General features: G+C 38.2%; 1 protein-coding gene across 15 annotated transcripts in view; it reads right to left on the bottom strand.

The window, feature by feature from the left end:
* MLLT10 (MLLT10 histone lysine methyltransferase DOT1L cofactor) overlaps positions 1-27600 on the bottom strand; it is a 227379-nt gene that overhangs the window by 17438 nt on the left and 182341 nt on the right. For all 15 annotated transcript variants that reach the window (XM_021666314.2, XM_064368366.1, XM_064368364.1 and 12 more), the window contains 2 exons: positions 13111-13289; positions 294-411 (listed from right to left, as the gene is read on the bottom strand). In XM_021666314.2, the coding sequence (XP_021521989.1) occupies positions 294-411; positions 13111-13289 (297 nt within the window). The remainder of the gene's footprint in view (positions 1-293; positions 412-13110; positions 13290-27600) is intronic.

Here is a 27600-nt window from a genome sequence, read left to right on the forward strand (position 1 = left end):
TTTCCAACTGTGAATCTTGTTTTAAGTACAGTCCTCTAGTAACCACATCCCTACATGCTTTCAAATAAAATGAACCAAAAGGGGAAAAAAACTTTGAGTAGGTCAGAGTAGAGTTTTAGAATTTAGTAATTTTATTTATTTATTTTATTTTTTAAGACGGGCTTTCACCATGTTGTTCAGGCTGGTCTTGAACTCCCGACCTCAGGTGATTCGCCTGCCTTGGCCTCCAAGTGCTTGGATTACAGGCATGAGCCACCACGCCTGGCCGAGTTTAGTAATTCTTGAAAACTTACCTGTTTGATTGTTTTCAGACTGAGCTATAAGAGCTGCCATTGATGAATTTGGATTTAATCTATTGCCATACATATGAGACGGTGCCTGACTGAGAGAAGATCCAGATAGGGTATTTGCCTAAATGGAAAATATTACAATGATAAATGAAATTATATTTGAAAATATTTTAAAGTTTTCCCTTCTAATAGATCTAGTAAATTATATTCTCCAGCCTAAGAATATAAGCAAAATTTGTGACCTTCTGAAAAGCAAATTTCACCCTTACTTGTTTTATCATTCCAACATGTCAATATTTTTAAAAGTTACATAACTACAAATTATTAGTATTATTTTTGAGATGGAGTTTCACTCTTGCCCAGGCTGGAGTGCAATGGCGCAATCTCGGCTCACTGCAACCTCTGCCCCTCGGGTTCAAGTGATCCTCCTCCCTCAGCCTCCCAAGTATCTGGGATTACAGGTGCCCACCACCAGGCCCAGCTAATTTTTTTGTATTTTTAGTAGAGACAGGGTTTCACCAGTTTGGCCAGGATGGTCTTGAACTCCTGGTCTAATGTGATCTGCCCACCTTGGCATCCCAAAGGGCTGGGATTACAGGAATGAGCCACAGCGCCTGGCCATAACCACAAGTTTTTAAAAAAGAAGGATCAGCACATTCAAAGTTAACTATTCCTTTTTTTAATTTTCAAAGTATCTAGCTGATACCAAAACCCAGTGGCACAGTAGCCATGTGGACATGCAAATAATTAATCTTATTAAACCATCCATAACATAAAAGCAGGTAGACAACAGATGTCTAACAAAATGCTTCAATCTCTCATATCACAAGCTGGCTAAGGAGGCCAAAAGTCCCAACTTTTTTCTAGTATGTTAAATACACAGAGGTATTTCCATTGCTTAACTCTGTCATTAGTAAAACCTGCACACTATTTTGTTACTTCCTATTTTGATACACTTGGAAGCCTGCTGCTTTTTCTGTTTTGTTTTGTTTTTATTTTAAAAGAAAGCAAACAGGCATCCCAAGTATGTTTTCTATACAATGCAGGACTCAACGAATCACAGCTTTGCCCTGACCCCATATAAGGCACTGTCTTTTTGGCAACAAGCCAGCTCTACTAACTGAAGAGCTCATCTAAAGTTTGTAATTCATTCATGTTGCTAACCACAATTCTGAAGGCCTCTACTGGGACCTGTGCCAAACAAGCAAAAATGAACCCTTAAACAGATGAAGCTAAGAAGGCTGGCCAAAGTATTGCGTAATCCACTGTAATAAAAATGCTTTCTTTGATGTGCACACTCTCTTCCACTTTCCAAGAATATTATGATCTTAAAATGTGATATTTTGGAAGCAAATTTCTTGTATACAAAATACTGTTACTCACAGAAGACTCTCACTGGCCTGAAATAATTTTCAAACTTAACCACAATGTTAAAGTAGCCTTGTTCTTCTTTTTCATGAATGAAATCAAACTGAAGCTTTTATAAACTAAAATCATCACATAATTATTTTAGAACAAAACTCTTTAAAATATCATCAAAGAACTGAAGCACTTCTATCATAAAGAAGCTGAGTAAAAGAACAAAAGATATAGGACATTTGGACATGTATAACTACAGACAGACACTAAAACAACAGTAGTTATAATAATCAAAATAACACAGAGTAAGCTGTATTTCTGGACAGACGCACATTGTGACATTGCATCTTGGCCTTTAGCCCACTTACAAAGCATGAAATGTGCATTTGCAGTTCACAGAAACAGTCTCCAGGATGCAGAATCCTATCCTTGCTTTTCATTGTCTCAAAGCGCGAATTTTATAGTTCACACTTTAATGTGTAAATTAAATCTCTCAATTTCTGGGTTTTGTTCTTCCTCTTATTAAAAATATAAGTTGGTACTCTAAAGTCCTGTTTAACAATCAACTGTCCCTTTGGAAAAGGTAAATTATAACATCAACGTGAAGATCGTGCTGTTCACTTACCATGTATTTAATACTAGAGGGCACATAAAACACACAGTTCATAAGCAGAGATACAATTAAGATTTTTTATCTCTCCAAAAGTCAATTCTTTGGGAATCTTAGCTATTCATAAAACAATATAGGATAAGAAAAATACAAACAATTCAACAGAAAAAACAGATGTTACCAATCCCATGTGTTAAAGCCTGAGATCCTAGTACTTAAAAATAGCTTTTGCAGAGCCAATTTACTCTTACTGTAGACACAATTCTAAAAAAGATCCACTACACATTTAATAGATTAGAAGTAGAAAAATTAATTAGAAGGAGGAAGAAAAAGGTCATATCTTGAGACAGTTTGTTAGCAGCCAGAATTAACAGCTGACCATAAGACAGGGGAGAGAAAAATATGACCAAGAGAGAAAGCACAGTACAGAATGTGGGTGGGATGGTTTAAAGAAGACCTTTAGGATAGCATTCTCATTTTAGTGTATTAGTTACTTTATAAAGGGTACCTCTAGATGCCTTAGCACTTCCAAAGCAAGGAAACACTCTCAGGCTTTTGACTCTTGTTCATGCAGTCATCTATGTTACATATCAATGTATCAGTTGGAATACCTTTTTACTTCCAATTATCAGTCTCATCAGTTGCCTTACATAAGAATCCAAAGATCCAACTCTTACTAGAACTAGAAATCTACTCATTTTTAGGAAAGGTTCCTTCTGCCAAGGGCTTTATATTAATATTTATCCTTATTAGCTTCAAATTTAGAGGGACAGCATTTTCTTGATCTAGTCTCCGAATTACCTTAGTTTCCCTATCATCTATTAGCACCACTAAATACACTAAAGATCAAAATAATAGGAGTATGGCACAACACATCAGAAAAAAGGTAAAGTATCTTTAGCATATGCCAAAGAAGGAAAGTTGCTTTTTTTTTTTTTTTTCTGAGACCGAGTTTTGCTCTCGTTACCCAGGATGGAGTACAATGGCAAGATCTAGGCTCACCACAACCTCCGCCTCGTGGGTTCAAGCAATTCTCCTGCCTCAGTCTCCTGAGTAGCTGGGACTACAGGTACGTGCCACCATGCCCAGCTAATTTTTGTATTTTTAGTAGAGACAGGGTTTCACCATGTTGACCAGGATGGTCTCGATCTCTTGACCTCGTGATCCACCAGCCTCGGCCTCCCAAAGTGCTGGTATTATAGGCGTGAGCCACCACACTCAGCTAGAAAGTCGCTATTTTTTTTTTTTTTTAAGAGACCGGGTTTCACCATGTTGGCCAGGCTGGTTTTGAACTCCTGACCTCAAGCAATCCACCCGCCTCGGCCTCCCAAAGTGCTGGGATTACATAAAGTCGCTATTTTTAAAAGACGGCTGGCAAAAGTTAATACAATAAATGAAGGTATTATCAGAAATGACCAATTTCCCAAACTGGATAGCTGAAAATAATCTGGTAGTTTTTCTAGTAAAGACATTTATCTAAACAAGGGACTTTCCAAAAAGAAATAAAAAGTTATTAATTTTACCAGATAGTATTTTGGTGTATAAAAAAATCTACATTCCAGCTGGGCACAGTGGCTCATGAGGTCAGGAGTTCAAGTCAAGCCTGACCAACATGGTGAAACACCGTCTCTACTAAAAATACAAAAAATTTGCTGGGTGTGGTGGCACAAGCCTGTAATCCCAGCTATTCAGGAGGCTGAAGCAAGAGAATCGCTTCAACCTGGGAGGCAGAGGTTGCAGTGAGCCGAGATTGTGCCACTGCACTGCAGTCTGGCCAACAGGACAAGAATCTGTCTCAAAAAAAAACTACTACATTCTATATTGATTTCCACTAGGCAACAAATCACATATATCATTTTAAGGTTAGTAAGATGAGATACCAAAGATTACACAAATGACTGTCACTGCTTAGCCTACATTTCTGAAATGATGTTTGAAACAGTTAATACTGGGGTCCTTGATGAGTCTTTTGGAAAGACTTGGTACCTCCAAGTCAAGAAGCCCCCACATTTTTGTGGAAAGATCCCACAACTTATCAGCACTGAAGATGGGGAAGCGGAAGAGCTGGGAAAAGAAAGACGGCTTACTGAAGAGAGCACAAACATAGTGTCTGGCATGTCACTGACTCAAAAACCTTTGCTGCCATTAATAAGTGAAAGTGTTAAGATTCAGGGGAAAGGAAGGAAGTCCATGTTAACCCAAAGAAGTAAGGGTTATGAAGCATAAAGGGCATGAAAGCTTTTATATTAAAAAAATCTGGAATAAGAAATAAAGGATACATTAACATACACACACTTCTCTACAACATACTATGGACACGGATTTTGTAAAGTGTATTGAAAGCAAATTACTTTTTTTATTTTTTAAGACGGGGTTTCACCATGTTGGCCAGGATGGTCTCGATCTCTTGACCTTGTGATCCGCCCACCTTGGCCTCTCAAAGTGCTGAGATTACAGGCGTGAGCCACCACACCCGGCCAAAGAAAATTATTAATGTACCAGAGACTGTTTCAGAAAATCTGGTTTAAAGACTAGAAATTCTTTTTGAAAAAGCAGTGCCTATTTTATGACATTTCAATCTTAACCTGCCCAGGTAAGAAGAATGGCTATTGTGAATAGATACTCTCCTTGGATCTGCTGGTACTGTAAGAATATAAGTTAACACTAGGGGAGGCTGAGTGAAGGACATCCATGATATATTTAACTCTCTGTACTGTTCTTGTAACTTTTCTATTCATCTAAAATTATTTCAAATTGAGAATATTGCCATAGGCCAGGCGTGGTGGCTCAAGCTTGTAATCTCAGCACTTCGGGAGACCATGATGAGCAGATCACCTGAGGTCAAGAGTTCGAGACCAGCCTGGCCAACATAGTGAAACCCCATCTCTACTAAAAATGCAAAAATCAGCTGGGCACAGTGGCATGCGCCTGTAGTCCCAGCTACTTGGAAGGCTGAGGAAGGAGAATCACTTGAACCCAGGAGGCAAAGGTTGTAGTGAGCTAAGATACTGCCACTGCACTCTAGCCAGGGAAACAGAGTGAGCCTCTGTCTCAAAAAAAAAAAATAAGAATATTGCCATAATAAAATTAAAGAGGAATCTTTCATATATATATATACACACACATATATATATATAAAATGTTACCCCTTACATAATTATATATATTAATTTTATATATATATATAATTACATATATATATAATTATGTGGAGAATATATAGGTTTATATATATATATGGATATATACATCCTTCATATAGTATCTTAAAGAGGAATCCTTCCCCTTTCCCAAGACCAATAACTGATAAAAATCACTTCTACTCAAGATGTTATCTAACATTTATTGTTAACACTCTAGTAAAAACTTCATTAAGAGAAGTATAACTATTTTACAAGGTGGACCGAAAGGCCAGTAGATGAAGAATAAATTGAGTAATTACTGAAGTAAATCTAAGTCACTTTTAAACAATATATGTTTCAGTGTCTGAGTTTAAGAATATCCTTAGCAAATTTAGAATAACTTAATATATTAAACATCTGCAAGTCTCCTCCAAGGCAGTATTCAAACTCAAAACAAATAAAAGAAACTTAGTATTTCCTAAGTAGAATGGCATACCATATTAAAATATTAACAAGATAAAAATCTATTACTTTGGGAGGCCGAGGCAGGTGGATCACGAGGTCAAGAGATCGAGACCATCCTGGTCAACATGGTGAAACCCCGTCTCTACTAAAAATACAAAAACAAATTAGCTGGGCATGGTGGCGCATGCCCGTAATCCCAGCTACGCAGGAGGCTGAGGCAGGAGAACTGCCTGAACCCAGGAGGCGGAGGTTGCGGTGAGCCGAGATCACGCCATTGCACTCCAGCCTGGGTAACAAGAGCGAAACTCCATCTCAAAAAAAAAAAAAAAAAAAAAAAATCTATTACAGTTTGAAATGTCTCCTGTTTTTAAGAGTTCACCTCTTATATTTCAAATGTCTGCCTATGACCACAGAGATGTTTTTAAAGAGTTTGCTTATAAAGTAGTAACTGTCAAATTCCTAGGAACTTGCCTCATTCTAAAGGAGTCAGTTGCATGGGGGAAAAGGCTATAAAGTCTCCTCAATTATCTGAATGTAAGACTCAAAAGTGGGCACTGTTTTGGTAGATTTATTTCCTACCTAATGTTAATAAGGGCAGAATAATAAAGAACAAAAATTAGGTTTGAAAGACTAATACCTATGAAAACATTTCATCTTTGGAAAGTACTGTATTAACAGCAATGTATCATCTAGAGATAGATCTGGAATTTCATACTTCAGTCATACAGGAATAGGTTATATATAGCAAGCATTTTTTAAATGAACAATTAACCTGTCAATAAACATTAAAGTCGAATGATTCAAAAAAGCTCTAAAGTAGCTGCTGCTTCAAGCTTTTCAGCCCTGACACATGACTTAAAAATGTAATCTTCCAAAAATATTGTCAGGCTCACTAAATTGAGCATTTACTTTTTAAAGTTCCTAACTCATATATACTTTCAGGAGAAAAAACATTTTATTATCACCATATATACCATAAGCCAAGCTATCTTACTTTGGGCAAATTATTAAATATCTTTGTCCTCAATTTCCATCTGGAAAATGAGGGTAATAACAGTATCTACCTCAAAGGAATACTGTAAGAATTGAGTTAATATATGCAAAGGGCTTAAAAAATGCTTGACACATGGTAAACACTCACAGTTTAGCTTGTTACTTTAAAAATTATTTTCACAAGCTATTGTGGTTTCCATTTTTCAATTAACGTCATTAGAAAATACAACTTATCAATTATATTCTGAACTGTGGCTGTATTTCTAAGAATAAAACCTATTTCCCTAAGAAAAATTAGATAGTATAAATGTCTCATTATGCAGTGATGTTTTAAACTATGTATTTGATAATAACAGCAATGCCGCACATAGAATCTAAGGAGTTGAATGTTTCTAGATCCAATTTATAATATTTTTTGAATTTGGGAACACAATATATTTGATTAGAAAAGTTTCCAGGAAAAACATAAATGAACACTAGACATGGATTAGGGAACACTGGAAAGTTTCACATATTCTTCAGGTCAATTCAAACTTCATATTTACTAAGAACATATTCTGATAGCAGACCCATTTCTGTGTCAGCTACCACCAGTAAGGCTTCAATAATCAGCATGTGATGAGAGATGAAACCAAGTGTGAACAACTTTCAGGTCCCATGAGTAGGCTGACTGTTGAAGCTGTCAGGTTCAATTGCATCATTCCACATTATGCAATGCTCCAAACTGCTCCCTAATTGTTAGGAGCTTAACGTATTCAAAACCATTGTTTAGGTTAATGCCAAAATGCCCCACAATTGAGTTTTCATAAAGTAGTAGGGGGGAACTGAAGTGTAGTTAAACCATCACTGAACACTCATGATTGGACAACAGGACTATATAGATTAACCAACCAATTCTAAGTAAGTTTTTAAATTGGTTAATATGTTATCAATACACCTCTTACCTTTCTGGGAAAAAATTAAGTCTCTAGGACAAAGGCAGCTATTGAAATATGTCTGGACCTAGAAAAGACCTTAATTCACAGATGAACCTATAATGGCTAAAATTTATTTATCTATGTTAGCATCAAATTACATGCGTTTTAACAGAAATTGTTCATACTATTTCCAATGCAGGAAGTTTTCCTCTATGATTTCTTTTCTCACTGGTAATCAGGCTGAAATTAATAACCATTAATTCTAAAGTACTTTGTGGTCTGCATTTGAACTTCATAAAGTAACTGTATAGCAAGTAGAACAGGTACTTAAAGCATCACAAAAATTAAAAGACCTGCCCAAGGTTATACTAGTGAATAGCAAAACTCCTGGAACCCAGAATTTTGCTGACTCAAATTTCTGCTCTTTTGTATAATATCACACAAATGGTTTTCCAAGGAGATACCTCTTAGCATAAGAAGTACATACTTGGGAAATTCATTTTTACAGTAACAATTAGTAATAAGACAGCAGGCTAAGGAATCAGGCTGTCTTAATTCCAAACTTACAGATATGTGACGGTCACTATAACTGAGCCTTTTCATCATCTGATAACAAGAGATGTTACCAAGGTTATAAAAACTGATTTTGCTCAGAAAGGTAATTTCCTTAAAATTATAAGCCATTATGATATTATTTAAATCAGATGAAACTTACATTCTGACTAATTAAATATAAACACAAATATCCCCCCAAAAGTCAGTTGAATCTGACTGAGAAACTAAACCATTTTCTCAAGTAGAATTAAAGTGTCCTTATTAAGACATCCGAAAAGAAATCGGAGACTACGCCTAAGACAACTTCCCTAACATAAACACACACATACATAATAATATTGGAAAACAAAATATTAAGGTGAAAGTGTCACAGAAATCTGTAAAACTCTAGTCACTAAATAGTATTTTTAAAATACTGAAATATGGCCAGGCATGATGGCTCACGCCTGCAATCCCAGCACTTTGGGAGGCCTAGGCAGGCAGATCAGTTAAGGTCAGGAGTTTGAGACCAGCCTGGCCAACATGGCAAAACTCGGTCTCTACCAAAAATATAAAAATTAGTCAGGCATAATGGCGCATGCCTGTAGTCCCAGGTACTCGGGAGGCTGAGGCAGGAGAATCACTTGAACCTGGTGAGGGCAGGGTTTTACAGTGAGCCGAGATCGTGCCACTGCACTCTAACCTAGGCAACAGAGTGAGATTCCAGAAAAAAAAAAAAAACCCACGAAATAACTGCATTTACTAAATATCACATAAATAAACCTTGGAAGTTTATTTTACTTTAAATGATGTTTCAGTCTACATCATTTTGTATAACAGTAACATGGGATAGGACAAGAAACCATGATTATCACCTGAAGATTATATCCAAAAGCAAAACTCAGCAAGTAGGATATAACAGAATGCAATTATGTTTCATTGCATTAAGTCTTAAGTTCTTCTACTAAAGAAATCATCCTTCAAACAAAAGCATGTGCATTCTCCCAAAGACATAACTGCACTGACTGTAGAACTAGAAAGAGTAGGATTTGAAAGGTGAAATGAAAAATTAATGACACTCCTACAGCAACGAATTTATGCCTCTACTCCTGATCCAACAAGGACAGAACACATCATTAACAGTCGCATGGACAGGAGTCCGCTCTTCCCGCAATGTTAAGACACTACTCTATTACTGATACACTAGTATGTAGTAAAGTAGGCTTCCTATCAATTATTTGTGAAAGAATGATTACTCTAAAAGCAAGTCTATCAAAGGAAAAAAAAAAAAGAATATAACACTTAAGCATATCAAACAGAGGCCAGGCATGGTGGCTCACACCTGTAACCAGCACTTTGGGAAGCCAAAGGCGGGCAGATCACCTTAGGTCAGGAGACCAGCCTGACCAACATGGTGAAACCCTGTCTCTACCAAAAATACAAAAATTAGCCAGGTATGGTGGTGGGCATCTGTAATCCCAGCTACTCGGGAGGCTGAGGCAGGGGAATTGCTTGAACTCAGGAGGTGGAGGTTGCAGTGAGCCGAGATCACGCCACTGCACTCCAGCCTGGGTGACAGAGCAAGGCTCTGTCTCCAAAAAAAATAATAATTTTTTAAAAAAGATATAAAATAGGTTTATCCAACAGTTTTTTATCCCCAAACTTGTGCTGCTATCAGACTTCCCCACTGCCCCCTCCAACAATTTTACAAGTGTCTCCTTTTCCCCACAATTAAAAGCACAAGTCAAGTTATTCTAAGTTTTTAACTTCTGCTAGCCCTTCCCAATCTTATCTCCTTGACCACTTTCCAGAGAACAATTCTTAAGAGAGCGAATAAGCCAAAGTAGAGGTCTGTTTACTTAAAACGTGTATCAAAAGGGGAAAAATGACCTCTGGATTTTATCCTGCTGGCACCAATCCAATCACTAAAACATACTACTTTTGTTAAGGGCATGAGAGAACAAAACATTATTCAAGTTTAATACTTCCATTATCTATCAACAGTATTAAAGTTTTTGCTTGCAACTGTGATGGTTTGCTTAATAATTTTGGTAAGACTTCTAGAATAACACTTTTTTTTGAGACAGAGTCTTGCTCTATTGCCCAGGCTGGAGCGCAGTGGCACGATCTTGGCTCATTGCAACCTCTGCCTCCCGCATTCAAGCAATTCTCCTGCCTCAGCCTCCCAAGTAGCTGGAACTACAGTGTACCACCATGCCCGGCTAATTTTTCAATTTTTTAGTAGAGACAGGGTTTCACCATGTTGGCCAGGCTGGTCTCGAACTCCTGACTTCAGCTGATCCACCTGCCTCAGCCTCCCAAAGTGCTGGGATTATAGGCATGAGCCACCCTGCCCAGCCTAGAATTACATTTTAAATATTGGAAATTTTTATTCGCCTATTTATCTTATTGTATTGTTCTCAAATCAACTACTCAGAGCAACCCTAAATAAAACACAAGGATATGACTATCTAACACAATTAATGTATGATTTGAAAACAAACAGGGTCTATGAGAGTTAAACAGAAATACACTTAGTCATTTTGAAAAAAAAAAAGGATTCACTTGCTAAGCACATCCCCAATTTTAAAAGTCCTATCAATTCCACTTAAATATTTCTGTATCCTTTCCTTTGCACACTGCCTAGAAATTTTCTCATTTTTCACATTCAACACCATTACTATTGTCTCAGGCAGCTAAACTGAAGTAGTTCAGTACTCAGTTTAACTGAGAGGTCAACGTGCCTCAGTTGCCTGGAGACTGATGGTTGCTACAGCAGCACTAGATAAGCCAGGCTAAATAAGCTTCAGCTTGAAGACAGAAAGCATTTACCGCCGAACAGAAAAATAGATGCAGGTATCTCGGTACGTAGCATGTAAATCTAACTGGATGATCACATTTGTAAGAGATCCGTCTTTCTGAAACATGGAGAAGGGATAAATAGTAAAGATTTTAATTGAACGGAATCCTGGATTACTTACAACTATGATGTCTTTGTTCTTCAGTTGAGTCACATGTTAAGTGGAATTTTCCCTCTAGCTATGAATTTCTCTTCACTACCACTTCCCTGATGCCAAACCCCTGGCTCACAACCATGATGAATGAGAAGAACTGAGGATTTTTGCTTAATTCAGCCAGGAATTAACCAGAGAGTAATTAAACAGACTTTTATAAAGACAGAAAAGAAAAATGCACATTGAAAATGTTCACGTGAGACTTTGTCCAAGGATATAAAACTATCAACAGCATATGGTTACACTTAATTAAAAGAGATAAAACCATTTTTAAGAACCATTCTTTCATTTATCCTTTCACCCTCTCTAACCCCAAACCCCTGTTATGGCTACCTCACTTTTATAGTGAAATGAACTACAGAAAAACTCTGCTAAAGTAATCAAATTCCTCTAACTCAAGTTGAGAGGTTCACCAAATAGTTGACTTTCATCTTCAAAGATGATACTACTAATCATGCCATTGATTTTCTGTGCGGAATTGTCTGAGGTTGATTCTAACACATAATTTTAACAGCAACTGCTTGCACTGTGCCATTCACACACACATCAAAAATAACCTCATGTTGTGCTTGCCAGAAAAGTGTATACCTATCCTAATGACCCACGTAATAGAAATTATGCATGCATCCATAAAGCTTAAGTTGACAGCAAATTACAAACAACTACTTTAACTAGTTGTTCATTATTAGATATTTGTCCCTGTGACCATTTTCTTGACCGTTAAAAGACTACTAGAGCTGTGGAAAAATGAAAATAAAATTGTAAATAATTCCAAATAAATAAAAATATATACTTTGGAAATCTTAAATGATTGTCTTTGGGGGAAGAGAATGTAATGTGAAGGGAGGGAGGTTACATCATTCCCCCTGCACTGTCCTATTTATAAAACTCAAGATTATAATTTTCTTATTTGACTCTTACTTTTAAAACATCCTGGCCAGGCGCGGTAGCTCACACCTGTAATCCTAACACTTTGGGAGGACAAGGTGGGTGGATTACTTGAAGACCAGCCTGGCCAACATAGCGAAACCCTGTTTCTACTAAAAATACAAAAATTAGCCAGGCGTGGTGGTGTGTGCCTGTTATCTCAGCTAGCTGGGAAGTTGAGGTAGGAGAATTGCTTGAACCCAGGAGGTGGAGGTGCAGTGAGCAGAGATCATGCCATTGCATTCCAGCCTGGGCAACAGAGCAAGACTGTCTCAAAAAAAAAAATTTTTTTTTAATCCTATAGACTAGGTCACCTATCAAACTATAAATCTAAAGTCAGGTGAAAGGGGTATACAAATGGGAAAAACTATATATTCATCACTGTTTACAATATTTACAAATACTGTTCTCTCCCACTAGGAGGAAAAATGTGTAGTGCCTGAAGCAATCATTCAGTCTTTAACCTACATTCTCCTACATTAGTTTTTAAAACTTTACAAAGATTTCATATATTATTTATGTAAATTTTTAAATTATGAAAGGAATTTTAAAAATCGTAAGAGTCCAAAACTGACTCATACTTTGTGGGTCCCACTTTTTTAAAGAAAGAATAAAAGATCCCCTGAAATTATATTTTGCATAATTCAGACAAAATTTTAAACCCAGAAATTAAAAATAATTAGTTGGTGCCCATACACTCATCCATCCTCTCTCATGAATACCATGTAAAAATACCTATCATTTTCACTAACACATTAATGCAAATTCAGATATTTCATAGATTCCTATAGAATACTCTATTTGTTTCTCCTCTAATGAAACTCATTTAAAAATAAGCAACCCACCCACTACCTGTCACATCATAGTGTAACAACTTACCTGAGTTGTAGCAACAGCAGGGGCTGCAGATGACACTGCTGAGGGAGAGAGCGCTCCCACTTGTTGCAAATGCCCAGAAGACTGTTGAGGTAAATGAGAGCTGGAGACAGGAGTACTAGATCCCGAGCCAGATACTACATTTGGAAATGATACTGCTACATCATTGCTGTTATAAATACCTGCAAGAAAACAAATTTTATTTAGATACTTTATAACTTAGCAGTCAAATTTGTCACAGACACACAATATTAATCGGTAAACTTGCATTTCCTCCTGAATCCCTCCCCCAGTTATAAATTTTATTTCCTGGTGTTTAAAAAATATTGTGCTAGTAACTAAATGAATAAACACTGACTTTTCATAAAGTGGTCGTCTAAAAGAACCTACAGCATTTTATTAAGCAAAAAAGTCCTCTGTTAAAAGCAGGGACTAGCAGGAAGAGCTTTGTAAAAAAAAAATATATATATATATGAGTTTTAAGAGCTTCTAAGAGCAAGAAAACATTTCTTAGCAGAGGAATGAAGCAATTAGAGTTGCATAAAAATCACCTAATAGGCCTTCCAAAAGGCAAATGCTAAGGCCCTAGAAATCATGAGTGAGAAAGTCTGAGGTAGGAAGAGACCCTGTTCTAGAAAGGCGCCACGGTAGAAATTAAAGTGGAACAGGCCCAGACTTTAAGTTCAGAAACCAATAGAGGAGATGATGACCACTGGTGGGAGACAGGTGTGGGAATAAAGAATGTAGGTAGATTCTAGAGACATTCCAGAGATAACATAGACAGGACTTTGTGACTGACTGTATAGGGCGGCTGCAGGGGTAGGAGTGGAGGAAGGATTAAGACATGATGAACTGGGTTGCCAGTTGGCAGCTCCATTCACTCCAGAGAACACAGGAGGTGAAAATCATAGGAGACTTGATGAAAACACTTTGAGAAGCACCATGGAGATAAAAGCCAGAATAAAGTGGGAAATGGAAGCTATTCACTCTAGAAAAGAGGATGGAAGGGGAGAGGTGGAGGGCATGAGAATAAGTTAAGAGGAAATGAGTTAATTTTTTTAAATGCTTATTTTTTAAAAATGAAAAATCATGCTCATATTCTGATGACAAATAACTCATAGAGAAGGGGAGGCTTTCAGGATAAAGAAATAGGAGTATCTGTAAACCAGCTGTTCTCAACCAGGTGTGATTTATGCCTGACAAGAGACATTTCACAATATCTAGAGACATTTTTAGTTATCAAGCCTGGAGGGTGCTATTGGCATCCAATGGGTATAGGCCAGGGATGCTACTAAACATCTAACAATGCACAAGACAGCCTCCACAACTAAGAAATAACTGGCCCATAGTGTGAATAGTGTGGAGGCCGAGCGACCTTGCTATAAAACCAGAGCTCTTGGGAGGACAAGAGGGAAGAAGAACCTAAGACCCAGGTACGGAAACAGGAGGAAAGAATGAATCTAAGTGAACTGCAGTCCCCAAAAAAAAAAACACCTTTTTTTTTTTTTAAGCAATTGTAGTCCTAGAGAACAACAATAATTAGTAATTTTTATCAACAATACAATTTACTTGTTTTTTGGTTGTTTTTCTTTTCTTTTCTTTTTTGAGACAGAGTCTCGCTTTGTTGCCAGGCTGGAGCGCAGTGGCATGATCTCGGCTAACTGAAACCTCCTCCTCTCGGGTTCAAGCAATGCTCCTGCCTCAGCCTCCTAAGAAGCTGGGACTACAGACACGCACCACCACGCGCGGCTTTTTAGTAGAGATGGGGGTCTCACTATGTTGACCAGGATGGTCTCAATCTCCTGACCTCGTGATCTACCTGCCTCAGCCTCCCAAAGTGCTGGGATTACAGGCATGACCCACCACACCTGGCCACAATTTACTTTGTTCTCAAGAACATCAACATAACCTGGACAACAAAGGGAGATCTTGTCTCTACAAAAAATAAAAATTAGCCACACATCTGTAGTCCCAGCTACCTTGAGACTGAGATGTGAGGATCACTTGAGCCTGAAAGTTCAACGCTGTAGTGAGCCATGCCATGATTGCACCACTGCATTCCAACCTAGGCAACAGAGCAAGACTCTGTCTTTAAAAATAAATAAATAATAATTACTGACTTATAATAAATAAAAGCACCTACAATCTTATTCAAACAAGGAAAACAACTGAGACATTTTAAAAGGCCTTACAGTATAATTAAGGCTTCTGTATCTTTTTTATATCTACAATTTCTCCAGAAAAACAATATATTCATTTAGCCAATACATTCATTCTGCAAACATCAGAGAATTTATTATTTGCCAGGCATTATTCTAAGTCCTGGAGATAAAAAGCCATTCAAGATAGGTAGTCTCTATCTTCAAAAAGTTGAGTAGAAAAAAAGGCATTACAAACGGTTGTGAAGAGTACTATAACAGAGACATCCTCCGGGGAATAGGGGCACAGAAAAAGATGTATCTAAACCAGACCTGGAGTGAGCAAAGTGGTAAGCCAAAAAACTTACTAGAAGAGATGTTGTTGCTTTTCAAGCTAATTTCTTTTCTATCTTTTTAAAAGTTTTTTTCCTGAGACAGAGTCTTACTCTGTAACCTGCATTAGAGTGCAGTGGTACCATCATAGCTCACTGCAGCCTTGACCTCCTGGGCTAAAGCGAACCTCCTGCCTCAGCATCCCAAGTAGCTGGGACCACAGGCAAATGATACTACACCTGGCTGGCTTTTTTTTTTTTTTTTTGTAGAGATGCGGCATCACTATGCTGACAGGCTGGTTTCAAATTCTTGAGCTCGAGTGGGTCCTCTCACCTCAGCCTCCCAAAGTGCTGGCATTACATGCATGAGCCACCAACCCCAGCCTCGAGCTAATTTCTTTTTTGAGACAGAGTCTCACTCTGTTGCCCAGGCTGGAATACAGTGGCACAATCTTTGCTCATTGTAACCTCTGCCTCCTGGGTTCAAGCAATTCTCCTGCCTCAGCCTCCCCAGTAGCTGGGATTACAAGCATGCATCATCACACTCGGCTAATTTTTGTATTTTCAGTGGAGACAAGAGTTTCACCACATAGGCCAGGCTGATCTTGAACTCCTGACCTCAGGTGATGTGCCCGCCTCGGCTTCCCAAAGTGATGGTATTACAGGCGTGAGCCACTGCACCTGGCCTCTCAAGCTAATTTCTAAAGGCACTGAAGAACAGAGGTGAAGGACAGTTTGAGGAAGAAACATGCAGCAGAGACAGGGTAAATTCTAAGGACTTGATGACTAATTAGACCTGAAAAATAAAAATGAGAGAAGAGTCATCAATGACTCTTAAACATCAGTAAGTACAAGTGATACCATTCAATTTAACAGGATCAGCAACTGAAAGCACTGTTTGGTTACTAGACACAAGTAACTATGCTAGCATTAAGAACTTAATGAGGTAAACATTACTCCCATTTCACAAATGAGCAAACGAAAGTTTAAAGAAATAAAGTAACTTGCTTGGTGAGCTAGTAGGTGGTGAAATCAGACTTCAAACTCACAGCTGTCCTATAAATGAAAGCACTTCCTAATACAAGTTAGAAGTTCAGGGTCATGGTCTTTGAGATGCCTGTGGACTTGGAACTCTTATATATAGAACACAATGGTATAAGTCTAAAACGCAGCAGAAAATTCAGATCTGAAGACATAAATCTAGGAGTGAGAAGCGTAGTAAGTTACAGTAAGTAAACTTGCAAACTAAAAATACTACTGGTCTGCACTATGGTTGAAATTTTAACTAGTTGCTCATATTTATTATAGAAATATAGAAATTTCCCATTAAAAACTCAATGTCTAATATCTATCTGCCAACACTGGATACTGTAGTACGAAAAAGCAACAATCTGGCCAGAGTGCTGAACATGGCAGAGAGTCTTTAATCCATCAGTGTCTCCACCATCCCTTACCATGTTACACATTTATGTTACCTATGAGACCCCCTGAGTATCTGATTTACAACTCTCGATATGAACACAATGGACAAGGCCAAGTAACAAAAATAGGATCACTCAGGGAAAATCTCAGTATGATCAAGAGAAGAGGACCACAGACAGAACCCTAGAGAACATTACCAATTAAAGGGTAAACAAACAAAAACAGACAACAAAGGACAAACTTAGAAAACTAAGATAGAGAATCTTATAAACCGCTCTAAGAATTTCAAAGGAATGGCTGGGAGTGGTGGTTCACACCTATAATCCTAGCACTTTGGGAGCCCAAGGTGAGTAGATCCCTTGGATCCCAGGACCAGCCTGGGCAACACAGTGAAATCCCATCTCTACCAAAAATACAAAATTAGCTGGGCGTGGTGCCAAGCATGGTGGTATGTGCCTGTAGTCCCAGCTACTTGGGAGGCTAAGGTGGGAGAATTGCTTGAGACTGAGAGGTTGAGGCTACAGTGAGCCAAGATTGTGCCACTGCATTCCAGCCTCAAATTTAAAAAAGAAAAAGAAACAAGTTTGGCTAAGGACAGGAAAGAAACAGCATGTTAATTAAGTGATTATTTATAAACCTTATATTCTGAATAACACATAGCAGAGAAAAAGATACACATTTTTAAAGGTTGTTACTCCATAGATAATTCAACAAATATTGAGTCTCTATTGAACTCAGTGTTTTCAAAGTATCTTAGAAGATAAAATGCTGCAGCCGGATGTGGTGGCTCACACCTGTATTCCCAGCACTTTGGGTGGACAAGGCGGGTGCATCACCTGAGGTCAGGAGTTCGAGACTAGCCTGGCCAATATGGCAAAACCCATCTACTAAAAATACAAAACTTAGCCAGGTGTGGTGGTGCATGCCAGTAGTCCCAGCTACTCAGGAGGCTCAGGCAGGAGAATCACTTGAGAGGCAGAGGTTACAGTGAGCCAATATCATGCCACTGCACTCCAGACTGGGCGACAGAATAAGACTCCGTCTAAAAAAAAAAGAAACAAAAAAAAAAGACGATAAAATGCTGATTATCTAGTTATTTTGGGGATGAAAAGTGTACCACATAGGGAATATCCAACTTCTAAAACAAGAAGACAAAAGTCACCTGGAGGCAGCATGCTGAAATTGAAACAGCACAAGGTTTTGACTTAGATAAAACTGGGTTCAAATGCTGGAACTGTCACCTATATGATCTGAATCAAACTACTTAACCCTTCTGAGCCTCCATATTATTCTTATCTATAAAACAAAGTTAACAGCTATCTTAAAGACTTTTTGTGAGATTTTGGCCAGGCGCGGTGGCTCACGCCTGTAATCCCAGCACTTTGGGAGGCTGAGACGGGTGGATCACCTGAGGTCAAAAGTTTGAGACCAGCCTGGCCAATATGGTGAAACCCTGTCTCTACTAAAAAATAAAAATAAAAATAAATAAAAAGGTAAAGTAAAAAAACATAAATGAATAAAAAGACTTTTTGTGAGATTTTGAGAGTATCCATATAAAAAGATCTAGCAATGCCCACCATGGAGTAAGTTTCAATAAATGGTAGCTACAGCCATTGTGGTGTTAATGCTTTCATTAAAAATGTATTTGTAAGTCAGGAAAGTACACTGTTGTAACCACCAGGTCCTCTAATGTCTCTACTACACTTTGAAAGCTGTAATTACCATCACAACATACAGTAAAACATCTTGGAAGAATAAAACTGAGAAGCAAAATCGTGGTGATTAAGGACCTTCAATCTCAAAACTTAAATTGTTTTTATATTACATCAACATATACTTACATAGGAAATTACTCAGCTAAATGTGCAATCCAGTAATCACACTTTCAAACAATATCTGGTACTCAGTTTACTGATATAAAAACAACAGAGCAAAATGTTCCTTTCTTATCAAGGCAGGAAAGCTTAAAATTCTAAATCTTTCTTTGAAAATGAAAATAATTGATTTCCTTCAACTTCCTTGCTCCTCAGGTAGGAATGGTACAGCATCCACCTTAAATTCTTCTCTATCTGCTTTCTATTTAACTTCACTCTATTTCCATCTTACATGAGACATATGCTGTTTTTAACTAAAATCAAGGTGACATTCACTGGATTAAACACTGCTAAATGCTATAATGCATGAGCTCCAGGAAAATACCCTGAAATTCATCTGTTCGGGGTAGGGAGTAGAAACAAAGACGCAGAATAATACAGAGGGTGGCTATAACATACTGATTCCTTCTTTTCCTTCCTTTTCTTCCCTTCCTTCCTTCCATCAAACAAATATTCAGTAGGTATGAGGAATCAGGCTAGGAGCTGGGATAATGTAGGGAGCAAGACAGAGAATACTTTAGCTCTCTGGGAATTTACAATTTAAGGAAGAAGACAAACATTAAAACAAATACATGAATATAAATTCCAACAATACAATAATGGAAGAGAAAAAGGTACCCCCAGAGTGAAATATTAGGAAGCAAGAAAGACTTGTATAAAGAATTATTTAAGCCAAGGCTTAAGAGTCAGGTAACTGGACAAATCAGACAAAAAAACTTGTTCAAAAGACCCTGAAATATTGAAGGAAGAAAAAACAGGTAATATAGCTAAAGCCTAGTGGAGAGACTGGTAAAAGACAAAGTTAGAGAGAGGAGAAGGAACATCTCATAAGGCCTTGTGAGCCACATACAGGTGTTCAGAATTTATGCTAAGATCAAAAGGAAGATGCCAAAGGCAGAGTGTATAACTTGCATTTTAAAAAGATCATCCCTCTGACTCCTATGTAGCAAAGGGACTAATGGGGATGAACAGAAACAATTATTTTTTAGGAAGCTATTTCACAAGGTGGATTAAAAATTATGTCCCTCCAGACGAAGACGGTGGTAGTACTGAACATGGACAAGGATTTGCAGTGTACCTAGAAGTTAGAATCATCTAAACTTGATGACAAATTAAATTTGGTAGCAGGGTAGAAAAAAGTATTATGAATGAATCATGGGTTTCCGGCTAGTGATTAAAAGTACCCTTACTGAGGTGGTTAAAAACTGCAACAAGAGGAATGGAAGTTTTCTTAAATGCTCGCCTAGGACCACGTGTTGAGGCTTTCCAACATTTCAAGGATGGGTCCTTTTGATGAGTTCATACAGAAAACTGACACCGAAGAGATAAGAAGAAAACCCTGACTGTGGTGTCACTGAAGCAAAGAGAGCCTGAAGAAAGAGATGCTGCTCTTTCTTCTCAAATGCTGCTGAGAAGTCTTAAGACAGGCTGAAAATGCTCACTAGATATGAGAAGATGGAGACAAATGGTGATGTCAGGAGAAGAATATAGTCTGAGTAGAAGCCAAAATAACACTGTTTAGACTTAAGTTCTTATTAGTTAAGCCAATGCAATTACAAAAGATTGATAAGTAAGACAAAAGTATACCTGTCTGGTGACAGAAATAATAATGGTCACCAACCAGAGTTCCTATTTCCCACTTTCAAACTGCCTAGGAGGTCAAATAAGTACCCATCCAGTGGCTTATTCAGCAAAAAGATCGTGAATGGGATAGTCTTGAGGAGTATTTAACCAAGTAAGTAATTAAGCCTGCAACTTATCTCTAACCCACATCCTGACGGACTGAATTATTTATTCTTTTCTAGAAGTTAATATGGTGTGAAAATAGTTTAAAATCCAAATCCTGCCCTCATGCAAAAAACTTTACCTCACACAACCGCATATATCTCATCTATAAAGTGAGGATGGTTCCAATGATTCACAGGGCTAGGGAAAGGATTAGCTTACATATGCAAAGCATATACTAGTATTGTCCTCAGGCCCTCTGATGGTATGTGCAGGCATCAGTCATGGTAGACGGTATACTGTCTATCACATAGTAAACATTTGAAGAACAGTGCCCATTATGACTTCAACAGGATTGAGAGAGGGGTTTCAAGATGGCTAACTAGAGGAATTTTGTACTTGCCTCCTCCACTAAGAACCAAAATAGTAGATAACCACAATTTGAATAGATTATCCAAGAGAAAACACTGGAATTCAACAGAAAACTAACAAGCAATACCTAAAACAAAGAAGGAAAGGGAAGCAAGGCAGCCTGCTTGGCCAGGATCAGATAGGAGCCAAGAGAGGCTCCCTAATGCAGGAAAAGGACAGGTTAGAGACCCTCAGCTATCAACGTTCCCACATGGACTTCTGCAATCCTAGCCATGGGAGAGCCCCTAGATCCTTGCAGGCTCTGAAATGAACACAGGGAGCTACGAGAAGACTGTGTACAGCATAGCCACAGGGAGGATGCTTGTGCTGTATCCCATACATGTTTTAAGACCTAAGCAACTACGGCAAGGCACCATCTTACAGTTGCTCTCAACCAACTATGCACTGTCCTGGGGTCCAGCAGTGCTAGGATTGGGGTCAAGAGATACATCAGCTGCTGCTCCCAGGGTGGAAGCATGAATGAGCTAAGCGTGGGCTATTGCACACAGGGCTGAGATGTGGGGTACCACTGCTAGGGCTCATGCATGAGGGTTACCTATCTGCTGGCCTACACTTGCGTCCACTAACATGGCCCTGGGTCCTCCAGTGGCAGGGCAACAGTGTGACCAATGCTGCCCCTACGACCTGAGCATTCTGCTGGTGACTTAGGGATCACCCTGCCCCTGACTACCATCACTGGTGCCTGCACATACCATCAGGGAGCCTGAGGACAAGCCCAGCAACCCAGCTTTGCCCCACCCTCATCCCATGCCAGAGCAGACAAGTCTGGAGTACAGAGGATTGCCCAGCCCAACCCAACATCATAGCACCTGAACACTTGTCCTAGGGATCAGAGGTTAAACCTACTCACCCTGCTGCTACTGCCACCACTGGCACCTATCTGCATGAACCATCTGTGGGCCTGGAGACTGGCCTGCCCGGCCCATTGTAGCCACCACCAATACAAGCGCACTCTTCCTGGGATCCAGAGGGTCGTCCTACCACAGCCACTGTCGACACACACCACAATGGCTGGCCACAGACCTGAGAACCCTCCAATCTGCAAAGCCAACTGCTGCCACTACTGGCACCTGAGGAAGTATGGGCCTCTACCTGGAGACACAAGAATCAGCCTACCTGGACCATTAACAGTATATGCCACCCTGGGCCCAAGCTTAGGCATGCTTGTTCCACCACTGAGGTGCAAAGGCGGGTCTACTTGGCATCCTAATCCCCAGCAAAACTTCACCTCTGCCTGTACTAATAATTGCACTGTAAACCACTGAAAAAAGTCATAGACACCACTGATACTATTTAAGCCAAATAAATCATCCAGAGATTACATGACTGCACACATCCAAAATAAAAACTACAGTTCCTTACCCAACCAACACCATAGATATATCTTCAGGAAAAACTTCTCCCCTAGGAAAGCTAATTCAAAAAGTTGGGAGAAGCTATTATCACATCAGATGCACAGATCTCAACATTAAAAAGCAAAGCAAAAAAAAAAAAAAAAGACACTTCCAAAGGGCACACAATAATTCCACAGCAAGAGATACCATTAAAAACAGTTTTACAAAATACTGGAAAAAAAAAAATTCAAAATTTTAATACTAAAGAAGCTGTGTGAGATACAAAATAATTCTGAAAATACAAAGAAATCAGAATGGTTATTCAGGACATAAATAATAAATTAACCAAAGATAAATAGATATATAATTTTAAAAAACAAAACAGAGACAGAGGTGGGACATGGTGTCTCACACCTGTAATCCCAGCACTTTGGGAAACCAACGCAGGCAGATCACTTGACTCCAGGAGTGCAAGACCAGGCTGGCCAAGATGGCAAAACCTTGTCTCTACTAAAAACACGAAAATTAGTCAGGTGTGGTGGTACAATGCCTGTAATCACAGCTACTCAGGAGGCTGAAGCAGGAGAATCACTTGAACTTAGGAGGCAGAGGATACAGTGAGCTGAGGTCACTTTAGCGTGGGTGACAAAGCAACACTCCATCAAAAAAAAAAAAAAATTCATCAAATGAAATCCAAAATGTATTCAGAAGCTTCAACAATATAATAGATCAAGCAGAAGAAATTCGTAACTTGAAACCAGTCTTTTGAAATAACCCAATCAAGATAAAGAGAACAAATATTCCAATAATATGGAAAACCAATTCAACAAAATATAGATTAAAACTTGCCAGGTCTAGCAAGAGATATAGACATCTAGATATAGGAGGCTCTGAGATCCCTAGAAACAATGTAAAAAGGTCTTCTCTACAGGACATTTTACTCAAATTGTCTAAAGACAAAGACAAAAAAACTCTAAAAATAAGAGAAAGGCATCCAGTCACCTATAAAGGAACCCCCATCAAACTAACAGATTTCTCAGCAAAAACCTTACAGCCAAGAGACAAGAGGATGATATATTCAAAAGTTCTGAAAGAAAAAACCTTCCAGCCAAGGATATTATATCCAGCAAAATTATCCTTCATAAATGAAGGAGAAATAAAGTCTTCTCCAGACAAGCAAAAGCTGAGGAAATTCATCACCATTAGACCACCCTACACAAAATGCTCAAGGGAGTTCTAAACCTGGAAGCAAAAGGATGACATTTGCCACCATGAAAACATACAGAAGTACAAAACTCACTGGGATAAAGCACATACACAAAAGAAGAAGGAAAGGACTCACAGTACCACTACAGAAAACCACAAAACCATAATGACAAAAAATAAGAAAGAATAAGAGGAAAAGAAAGAATATACAAAAACAACCAGAAAACGATTAACAATAAGACAAAAACAAAACTTCACATATCAATAATAACCTTAAATATAAATGGATTACAAGGCAATTGGGTGAATGAATTAAAAAACAAGATCCAGCTACTTACCACACACTTCACCAGTAAGAATGCATACAGATGGAAAGTAAAGGTATGAAAAAAGATATTTTATGCAAAGGGAAACCAAAGGAAGTAAACAAGAGTAGCTATACTTACATCAGACAAAAGAGGCTTTAAGAAAAAAAAAAAAAAAACTGTAAAAAAGATAAGGTCATTATATAATGATAAAGTGATAAATCCAGCAGGATATAACAATTCTAAATATATATACACCAAACACCAGAAAACTCAGATTCAGAAAGCAAGTACTACTAAACCTAGAAAGAGGAATAAACTCTAATACAATAATAGTGGGAGACTTCTACACTCCATTCTCAACATTAGATAGATCACTGGCACAGAAAATCCACTGGATTCCAACTAGAGTTTAGAATAAATGGACCTAACAGACATTTACGAAACAGTCTATCCAACAACTGCTCTCATCAGCACATGGAACATTCTCCAGGATAGACCACATGTCAGGCCACAAAACAAATCTTTTAAAAAATCAAAATCATATCAAGTATCTTCTTAATTCACAATGAAAATAAGATTAAAAATCAGCACAAAGAAGAACTTAGAAACTATACAAATACATGAAAAATTAAGTAACATGGCCAGGCCCAGTGTTCACACATGTAACCCCAGTACTTTGGGAGGCAAGGCAGGTGGATTGCCTGAGGTCAGGAGTTTGAGACCAAGCTGGCTGACACGGTGAAACTCATTTCTATTAAGAATACAAAAAAATGGGGCTGGGCGCAGTGGCTCACGCCTGTAATCCCAGCACTTTGGGAGGCTGAGGCGGGTGGATCACGAGGTCAAGAGATCGAGACCATCCTGGTCAACATGGTGAAACCCCGTCTCTACTAAAAATACAAAAAATTAGCTGGGCATGGTGGCACATGCCTGTAATCCCAGCTACTCAGGAGGCTAAGGCAGGAAAACTGCCTGAACCCAGGAGGCGGAGGTTGTGGTGAGCTGAGATCGTGCCATTGCACTCCAGCCTGGGTAACAAGAGCGAAACTCCGTCTCAAAAAAAAAAAAAAAGAATACAAAAAAATTAGCCAGGCATGGTGGTGCATACCTATAGTCCCAGCTACTTGGGAGGTTAAGGCAGGAGAATTGCTTGAATCTGGGAGGCAGAGTTTGCAGTGAGCAAAGATCACACTACTGTACTCCAGCCTGGGTGACAGAGCAAGACTCCATCTTAAAAAAAAAGAAAATTAAATAACACAATCCACTATTGTGCCAATGAAGAAATTAACATGGAAATTAAAAAAATTTCTTGAAACAAAAATGGAAATACAACATGCCAAAACCTATGGGATACGGCAAAAACAGCACTAAGAAGTTTATAGCAGTAAACATCTACATCAAAAAAGTAGAAAGACTGCGAATAAACAATCTAATGATGCACCTCAAGGAACTAGAAAAGAACAAACCCAAAATTAGCAGAAAATATAATGAAGATTAGACAAAAATAGACACCACTCTCCTCCTCCCCCGCCAAAAAAAAAATCAATGAAATGAAAAACTGCTTCTTCAAAAAGGTAAACAAAACTGATAAACTGCTAGCTATTTTAGTCAAAAAAAGCTAAGACCCAAATCAGCAAAATCAAAATTGAAAAAGGAGACACTACAACTGATACCACAGAAATACAAAAGACAGCAGAGAATATTATGAATGCTGACAAATGGGAAAATCTAGAGAAAATGGATGAATTCCAAAAAACATACAACCTACCCAGACTGAATCAGGTATAAATAGAAAGCCTGAACAGACCAACGAGTAACGAGATTGAATCAGTAGTAAAATGTCTCCCAACCAAATAAAAAGCCCAGGACTGGATAGATTCAGTGCTGAATTCTACCAAATGTATAAAAAGGAAGAAATACCAGCCGGGCGCAGTGGCTCAAGCCTGTAATCCCAGCACTTTGGGAGGCCGAGGCAGGTGGATCACGAGGTCAAGAGATCGAGACCATCCTGGTCAACATGGTGAAACCCCGTCTCTACTAATACAAAAAATTAGCTGGGCATGGTGGTGCGTGCCTGTAATCCCAGCTACTCAGGAGGCTGAGGCAGGAGAACTGCCTGAACCCAGGAGGCGGAGGTTGCAGTGAGCCAAGATCGCGCCATTGCACTCCAGCCTGGGTAACGAGCGAAACTCCGTCTCAAAAAAAAAAAAAAAAAAAAAGGAAGAAATACTAATCTTCTTCAAACTATCCCAAAAAATTCAAGAAAAGTGAATTATCCCTAACTCATTCTACAAGGCCCTGACCAGACAAGGATACAACAACAACAAAAAAGGAAACTACAGGCCAATATCCCTAATGAATATAGATGCAAAAATCCCGAACAAATGCTAGCAAACCAAATTCAACAACACATCAAAAGGTAATACACCATGATCAATTGGGATTTACACTTGGAATCCAAAGATGGTTTAACATAATATACATCACATCAATAGAATGAAGGACAAAACCCAAATGATAATCTCATAGATGCAGAAAAAGCCTCTAATAAAATTCAACATTGCTTCATATTAAAAACTCTCAACAAACTAGGCACACAAGGACCATTCTGCAAAATAATAAAGGTCATATGACAAACTCACAACTAACATTATACTGACCTAAAACAAAGCAGGAATGCCCACCTTCACAACTCTTATTCAACATAATGACAACAATTCTAACCAGAGCAATCTGGCAACAGAAATAACTAACAGGCATCAAAGTTGACTTCCAAATGGAAGTCAAATTCTCTACTTTGCAGATGACATGATCATCTCACATGCAGAAAAACCTAAATACTCCACCAAAAGACTGTAAGAACTGATAAACAAATTCACTAAATTTGGAGGATACAAAATTAACATACAAAAACCAGTGTTGTTTCTATACATCAATAACTAAACAGTCAAAAAAGAAATCAAGGCAGCAATCCTATTTACAATAGTGTTTAAAAACAAAACAACACAAACAAACAAAAAAACCAACAATACATTGAACCAAGGAGGTGAAAGATCTTTACAAGGAAAATTACAAAACACCATTGAAAGAAACTGAAAAGGACACAAATTTAAAGACATCCCATGTTGACAGATTGGAAGAATTAGTATCATTAAAATGACCACACTGCCAAAATCAATCTACAGATGCAATGCAGTCCCTACCAATAACATCATCATTTTTCACAGAAATAGAAAAAACAATTCTAACATTTGTATGAAGCCAAGAAAGAGCCAGAATGCCTGAAGTAATCCTGAGCAAAAAGAACAAAGCTGGAGTCATTACACTACCTCACTTCAAAATATATTACAAGGCTATAGTAATCAAAACAGCATGGTATTAGTATAAAAACATATACCAATGAAACAGAATAGAAAACTCAGCAATAAACCCACTTTTTTTGTAGCCAACTGATTTTTGACAATGGCACCAAGTACATACACCAAGGAAATGATATCCTCGTCAATAAATGGGAAAATTGGATATCTGTATGCAAAAGAATGGAACTGTACCCCAGTTCTCACCATACACAAAAGTCAACCCAAGACGGATTACAGACTTAAACCTAAGACCTGAAAGTATAAAACTACTCAAAGAAAACACAGTGAAAACACTTCAGGACATTGGTCTAAGCAAAGATTTTATGGCTAAAACATCAAAATCACAAATAGACAAAATGGGAC

This window comes from Aotus nancymaae, unplaced genomic scaffold (genome assembly GCF_030222135.1).
Source record: "Aotus nancymaae isolate 86718 unplaced genomic scaffold, 86718_ANA_hifiasm-v0.15.2.pri h1tg000077l, whole genome shotgun sequence".
Taxonomy (NCBI): domain Eukaryota; kingdom Metazoa; phylum Chordata; class Mammalia; order Primates; family Aotidae; genus Aotus; species Aotus nancymaae.